General features: G+C 49.9%; 1 protein-coding gene across 4 annotated transcripts in view; it reads left to right on the forward strand.

The window, feature by feature from the left end:
* pacsin2 (protein kinase C and casein kinase substrate in neurons 2) overlaps nucleotides 1–7,500 on the forward strand; it is a 15,301-nt gene that overhangs the window by 3,425 nt on the left and 4,376 nt on the right. For 2 of the 4 annotated variants that reach the window (XM_077004859.1, XM_077004861.1), the window contains exons 2-9: nucleotides 2,198–2,281; nucleotides 2,404–2,560; nucleotides 2,870–3,105; nucleotides 4,040–4,195; nucleotides 4,338–4,513; nucleotides 4,678–4,798; nucleotides 5,645–5,701; nucleotides 6,853–6,971. In XM_077004859.1, the coding sequence (XP_076860974.1) occupies nucleotides 2,225–2,281; nucleotides 2,404–2,560; nucleotides 2,870–3,105; nucleotides 4,040–4,195; nucleotides 4,338–4,513; nucleotides 4,678–4,798; nucleotides 5,645–5,701; nucleotides 6,853–6,971 (1,079 nt within the window). In that variant the 5' untranslated portion in view covers nucleotides 2,198–2,224. The remainder of the gene's footprint in view (nucleotides 1–2,197; nucleotides 2,282–2,403; nucleotides 2,561–2,869; nucleotides 3,106–4,039; nucleotides 4,196–4,337; nucleotides 4,514–4,677; nucleotides 4,799–5,644; nucleotides 5,702–6,852; nucleotides 6,972–7,500) is intronic. The other 2 variants (XM_077004860.1, XM_077004862.1) reach the window with 1 other exon arrangement.

The raw sequence follows: 7,500 nt of genomic DNA on the forward strand, positions 1-7,500 counted from the left end.
TGTGTGTGTGTGTGTGTGTGTGTGTGTGTGTGTGTGTTACACGGTAAAGTACAGAAGTTGATGTTAACTATTTGTTGTGCAAGAAATGGTGTCCTTAAAACGAGAACAGTGATTGCCACAGGGATTGTCAAATGCTCAGAGTTTTTTCCCTCTTTATTCTTCAGAGGAGACTTGGGTTCATAATCTCATTTCACTAAGGGCACTGTGTGCTTTGGTGGCTTTTGACCTTGGAGTCAAATGATATTTATTTAACTTCTCAGTGTAGCGATCTTAAGTGAAAGCTGTTCGTGGGTGAGAAGTGCATGACGTGTCCCGCTGAGTACATTTTCTGTTCTTCTTGTGGGTCATATCTAAACATGGTAGTATTCTATTTCCTATTTTCTATGCAGTGCTGTTCTACATTGTCTTTTAGACTCCAGAACAAACTAAACGTGATGTGGCTTCATCTGGAAAATGGTGGTTTTGCCCACCTGCCAGTGTGATGGCTAGACCACCAAGGTTAAACCACCATGCCTGGCCCGGTCCGCCCAGGTTAAACCACCATGCCTGGCCCGGTCCGCCCAGGTTAAACCACCATGCCTGGCCCGGTCCGCCCAGGTTAAACCACCATGCCTGGCCCGGGCCGCCCAGGTTAAACCAGCCCGCTTGGCCTGTCTTTTTGAAACTTGAAAGCTATTAGTTAGTTAAAAATAAAGATCACATTCTCAGATCTGAAGGGGGTGGGGGGGGGAGCAGGTGTGGTGATGAGTGGCAGAAGCTCAGGATGGCTGTTCAGACGGAGGGGGGGGGTGAGAGGGAAGAGAGGAAACGCTGTGAGTGAGGGATGAGCATGACAGAGGGGTCTCTGTGAGCAGCACCTCACCGCAGGCCAGCCGCAGCGGAAGAGCGGGTGTGCGTAGAGTTATAAAACCTGTGTGTGTGTGTTGTTGTTGAAGTAAAACCCTTGCTCGGTTGGTCCATTGGTCATCAGTTTCGTTCTAGAGTTCTTGTGTGTCTTTCTTAGAGAAAAGCGTGCGCGCACATGCAAAGCGGTTTATGAATGACCACATATTTGTGCGGCGTTGAAATGTTGCCTCTGCGATGACAGTTGTGGTCTGTTTTTTTCATAAACACCACGTGCTTTGCTTTTAACAAACGTATTTCGCTTGGTTTCAAAAGAATCTCCAGTCCAGATGAGGGGTGTGTGTGCGAGTGAACTGGATGTGTGCCTGTGTGTGTGATGAGTGTGCACTTGTGTTTCCGTGTGTGTGAGTGTTTTCCATATTTCTGCCGTGTTTCCTTCCTCTGAGTGAAGCTGACCTTGTGTATTTGTGTATAGGGCTTTAGGCGAGGAGATGGGCTGAACTGTGTGATGTTTACTTCTTTCCTGCTTTGTTTAGTGACGGTTTGAGACATCGGTCCTGAAGCAACAAGACACTAGTTTGGTTAGGTTTCTTTTTAATTTTTCCAGGATGTGTGTGTGTTTCTGTGTGTGTCACTAAGTCATGCCTCTGAGTCATGCTGTGGTGACTGTTGCTAAGTCTGCCAACACAGAACCGACTGTGTTATGGCTGTAAAGAAATCCCCCCCCCCCCCCACCCCCCCATCAGCCTCTCCTACCTGGCTTTGTGCAGCACCGCTTGAGTACTAAAATCATGGAAACTATGAGTTACCCCACTGCTTGTCCGATAAGGTCGTGGGGAACCGTTGGCTCGCGCCGAGCTGTCGTGCGGTGTTGTGGGTACATGTTGTGTTGGTGCACTAGGGTAAATCAGCTTTGTAGGGGTAGGCTGCGGGGGGGTCAGCTGAAAGAATTGGAATTTTCTTCACTTCCCCTGGAAAAAAAACACCCAGTGGACGGAGATGGAGAGGGAGGGTTGACTGGTGCTGACGTCCGGACGACAGGGAGACCATTACTCTTGAATAAACAGGACAAGTAGAATTGTTCTTGTTCTTCGTCCGTGTTTGCATTGCTGCCGACATGCTTAATAACCCAGTGAAAATTGTAAAAAGCTACCCGAGACGGGATGCTAACCTAGCCGACGTGAACGGTGGAGAGGATTAGGCTCCTGTACGAGCTGCTAGATCGCAGGAGCCCAGGTAAGGGTTAGGGCACGCGCAGGTGTGGACAGGACAGTGAAACGTCCCTTATAAGTGTCCTCGAGGTGTCCTTGAAACGGTTCTGCAGTAAAAACGTTCAGCGACGTTTCTGTTTCAGGACGCTGGGTTACTGAAGCTAGCAGCCATGTCCGGCACCTACAACGACTCTTTGACCGACGTCTCCAGTGACAGCTTCTGGGAGGTAGTCTAGACACACACACACACACACACACACACACCTCGGGCCATCTTCCGTAAGAGCGACGTCCAGATGACTGTCACCCCCCCCCCCCCCCCCCCCCCCCCCCCACTTGTGTGACCCAGATCGGGAACTACAAGCGCAGCGTTAAGCGGGTGGACGACGGGAACAGGCTGTGCAACGATTTGATGAACTGCATCCACGAGCGTGCGCGCATCGAGAAGGCGTACGCCCAGCAGCTGACCGAATGGTCCAAACGCTGGAGACAGCTCATCGATAAAGGTACGGCCCGCACCGCGCCTCAGGCACCGCCCGTTAACCTGTCGTCTTTCCAGACTCCTCAGTCACGTGATCCGTCTTCCTACGCCGGCGACGTTGACCTCTGACGTTTGGCTGCAGTCCACAGCGAATGTTGCTGGATCAGACGTCTCTTGAATCTTCCTGTTTATATCTTCACAGAGATAAGGGTGGCAGGGGGTACATTTTTGGCAGCATAGCGTTGTTTTCCCCTCAGCCTTCCCTGGGTCATCAGGCCGGGAGAAGAACCGGGCCCAGCCGATCCGAGTGACGTGGTGCTGTGCTGTGCCGCAGGTCCGCAGTACGGGACGGTGGAGCGGGCCTGGTGCGCGCTGATGACCGAGGCCGAGAGGGTGAGTGACCTCCACATGGAGGTCAAGGCCGCTCTGATGGGCGAGGACTTCGAGAAGGTGAAGAACTGGCAGAAGGACGCCTACCACAAGCAGATGATCGGTGGCTTCAAGGAGACCAAGGAGGCCGAGGACTCCTTCCGAAAGGCTCAGAAGCCATGGGCCAAGAAGCTCAAGGAGGTAGCGGACACAACCAGTCCACCACTCTCCACACTGCCCACAAATCCCGTGATTTTAGCTTCATCACTGTAGTTTTCGGTACCCAATAGTGGATCCTACTTTTTCCTCACCTGGAAAACGCTTGCCTGCCTTAAGAAAAAACACTCAATTTAAAGTCTGAGGTCTGTTGTGACTCAGGAGTACGTTTCCCTTTAAATGAGTATGTCTGACGTTGCTGTTTCTTGTTTGTCTAGTCCCTGTCTCCTTCTAGGCAGCTGCAAGGTTAGCCTAGTCAAAAGCAGTCCCACGCAACTGTGTCAACACGCTATGTTTTCCAAACATCCCTTGGATTTTGTATTTAGAGTAGAAAACGTTGTATGGTCTTCTGGCCATAAGAAAGCATTTGATATTGGGTCTTTCTGGCCCTACAAAGCTACACGTAAAGGTATAGGCTCTTGAATTTATTGGTGTTTTGGTGCAGTAATTTGAATTTCCTGTTTATACAAATCTGTTAATAGTACTATTTGTGACTTCCTGACGCCCAAAATCTTATCATGAAAGATATTTTTAAGAAACATTATATTTATCTAAACCATGCACACCAAAATACATGCAAAGAGGAAAAACCTGTTCACTTATTTAAAAATGGAAGTAATCCAGATATTGATATGGTGGGCCAACACTTTGTTTATAGGCTCTCCGCCAGTGATGTAAAAACACATGTTCATGACATCTTCAGAAAAACGTGTCGTGGTGTGAATTGCAGTAACGTTATCGTATCATCGCCTACCCCGGCCGCTCTGTCCTAGGCTGCCATGTGGGAACAGGTGGCTTTTCCGGGAAGCTTTTTAAAAATAGCGAGAAGCCAGCCGGTGGTAACGAGCTCTGGACGGCTTTTGAACACAGGGGTTGTTATTTGTGGACCGAGCGCAGCCACGTTCTCCCGTTCCTTCAGGTGGACCTGATGAAGAAGGCCTACCACGCAGCCTGCAAAGAGGAGAAGCTGGCCACCAGCAGAGAGAACAACAGTAAGATGGAGAACAGCGCCAACTCTGAGGCCCAGAAGAAGCTCCAGGACAAAGTGGAGAAGTGTCAGCAGGACGTGCAGAAGGTTGGAGATGTTGTGGAGCTGTTGGGTGTACGACTTTTGACCAGTGAACAGTTGAGAACGTTTGCGGGCGGTAGTTTATATGTTTGTGTGTGTGTGTGTGTGTGTGTGTGTGTGTGTGTGTGTGTGTGTGACTGGGCATCAGACTAAGGAGCGCTATGAGAAGTCTCTGGATGATCTGGATAAGGTGACCCCTCAGTACATGGAGAACATGGAGCAGGTGTTTGAGCAGTGGCAGCAGTTTGAGGAGAAGAGGCTGGGCTTCTTCAAAGAGCTCCTGATGGAGGTCAAACAGCACCTCGACCTCTCCACCAATCACAAGTAAGGAGGCCACATTCAGCTTTAGAGCATTACTGCCTAGCACTACAGGGGGGTGCGCTGAGGAGAATTAATATATTATATATTACACACACACACACACCTACATGAAGAAACAAAGAAGCAGCATGTGGTGTAGTAAGCTCTCGTATGGACCCTGTCTGTAGGTTCCAGACTGTGTATCAGACGCTGGAGGACACAATCCAGGCAGCAGATGCAGAGGAAGATCTGAAGTGGTTCCGCTCCAACCACGGTCCAGGCATGCCCATGAACTGGCCTCAGTTTGAGGTACCACACACACTTCTCCCACAGTGTAGGCTCACTTGTGTTGGGACACACACTAACAGAATCCACACACTCCACACAGACTGGGTAATGGCTCAGGTGTGAGAGGGAGTGAATGTTGTATCTTGAAGTTAAATATACTCACTTTTGTGGAGCAGAAAGTTACACCAGCAGTCTGTAACACGGGTTTATTGTTCAGAGAAACTTTATCTTTCCTTTTCGACTGAGTTACTGCAAGAGAACCAGCCTGTCAAGTTTGTGTGTGTGCGTGTGTGTGTTGTACATCATTTATTCCTTTCCCCTCTGTCTCATTCACACATTCTCTTCCCCTGTCAAACACACATTAACTTTTTCTAATGGAGGAATTTGTCAGGTTAAAGTTATTGAACATGGTCAGTTGATTGTGCCGCTTGTAAGTCGCTTTGGATAAGAGCGTCTGCTAAATGCCGTAAACGTAAATGCTTGTGAAGTTCCCACAGTGGCTTCAGTTATAACCGTTAAAGTCCTTTGAACTCTAACTTAAACACCTTTCCCATCTCGCCTGCTGTGATCGGTCCTTCACTGACCCAAGCAGACGGTTTCACCATTAAAACATTACGGATCTTTCAGATGAACCTTGAGCTTCTGTTTGTCGTGTTCCGGTTCAGCATCTTGGTGGCTGACCGCTGTCCAAACACCTGTGGAGTGGCGGTCATTTCTTGTGTGGCGCTGTTGTGTTGACCAGATCCTCCGTCTGCCCCTCTCTGCATCCAGGAGGTGGACTTATCACGCACAAGCTTCCGTAACAGGAGGTCCATTGTAGTGAGTTCTGTGGTGTGTGTGTGTGTGTGTGTGTGTGTGTGTGTGCAGTTCAGTGTGTTGCAGTGCCATGTGTGCGGTTTTGGGTGTTTTGGTATCACTCCAAGGGTGAGGATTCTCAGAATTCAGAATCTGAGTATCAGTCATTTGGGATTTAGCATGTGAGCTCCAGCTAGATCTTTTACTGTCAGTTTTTATGGTTGGGACGCAAGAACATGTTCTTCAGTGAGCGTGAGATCTTTGCTCAGCTCCTGGTTTGGGGGAGGAGTGTCAAGTGGATTTTAGATGTAAAAGTTAAAAATGGCACGCAGGGACAAGTGGCTGCCTGACTATTCGCTCCTTCGTGCTCGTTGTTGTCCACATTTTTCAGTGGTGCTGTAAGTTTCAAACGCAACGCATTCTTCTTAAGCTATTTGTAGAATCATGAGCTGCAAAGCCCCGCCCCAACCTTGAAGCTCCTCCCTTTCCCACGAGGCTGTCCAAAATAACCATGCCGTCTTCCATCGTTGCCCTGGTGCCAGCGCCCACCCTTCGGACCACCAGCCCGGCCCCCAAATGTGGGCGGAACTTGTAAAGCGCCAGGGTGTCCGCTTTGCCGAACGCATGGTCCGAGACGCACGTGTGGTCTGTGCTCGGTGGAGAAGTTTCTGATGTCCTCATCGTGCGGTTGAGACCTCGGGCTTGCCCGCGCTTGCCCGGCTTTGTCGATACGCTTCTGGTTGCCCTGGAAACCAGCGTGTGCCGTGTGGAATGTTCCTGATTTTGGCTGTCGGCACCTGGACAGTGTTTCCTGCATCGTTCGTGTGTGTGTGTGTGTGTGTGTGTGTGTGTGTGTGGTTCCACAGTGTTGATGGAAACAACGCAGGGCTCTTGCAAAACCCTTTTATTTCATAATCACAGTGAGGTTGTGTGCTAACGCGGCCGCACCAACAGAAATGTAATCTAGGAAGTAAACATGGGTGGGTGTGTGAGATTGAACTGCTACAACTCCACCCACATATGCCAGTGTAGAGTAGAATTACTGCACAGGTCAACTCGGAGGCAGGGTCAGCTGTTTAGTGTGTGTGTGTGTGTGTGTGTGTGTGTGTGTGTGTGTGTGTGTGTGTGTGTGTGTGTGTGTGTGTGTGTGTGTGTGTGTGTGTGTGTGTGTGTGTGTGTGTGTGTGTGTGTGTGTGTGTGTGTGTGTGTGTGTGTGTGTGTGTGTGTGTGTGTGTGTGTGTGTGTGTGTGTGTGTGTGTGTACACGTGGGTTTTTCCTAGGAATGGTCTGTAGACCTAAATCGCACGCTGAGTCGGAGAGAGAAAAAGAAGCCAAGCGATGAAGTGACTCTTACAGGCATCAGTCAAACCAGTGAGCGAGCAGCCAAGACAGGCAACAGGTAACCCCTACTACCCCCACCCCCGAACTCCTGCCCCCTCCCTGACTGCACCAAAGAACACACACAAACGTAATGAGCTTAAATCTGTGATGGTCTTTGATAAGGGTGACGTCAGCGAGAGGATCAGAGTCCACTCAGATCTGGAGTTCGTTCCGCTCTTATCGGGACGTGGATGTCCAGCGTAGTCAGAACAGGAATGTCTGTCGTTTCCATCATTCCTCACATTTCGATAAGAGGCATCGGTCTCGGTAGACGAAGATGAAACCAGAACAGCTGTCCGGAGCCGCTCCGAGTACCTGAGTAGTTCGCTGTTTAAATAGACGGCCTGGCCAAACACTTTGCTCGGCCAAGTGTCAGCGGTAGCGTGATGCTTTGTCATAGGCGCAAGAGCGTTTGGCTAAGCTGGTGTGCAATGCTCGTTGGGTAAAGAAGCGTTGAGTGTGTGTGGAGCGTTTTCACTGGTCTTCCCTTCGGGCCGGCGGCACTGGCTTCCACTGTGTGCCGAGGGAGTAACCCGTAAGAATCTGGA

The sequence above is a fragment of the Brachyhypopomus gauderio genome, chromosome 5 (genome assembly GCF_052324685.1).
Source record: "Brachyhypopomus gauderio isolate BG-103 chromosome 5, BGAUD_0.2, whole genome shotgun sequence".
NCBI classification, from domain to species: Eukaryota; Metazoa; Chordata; class Actinopteri; order Gymnotiformes; family Hypopomidae; genus Brachyhypopomus; species Brachyhypopomus gauderio.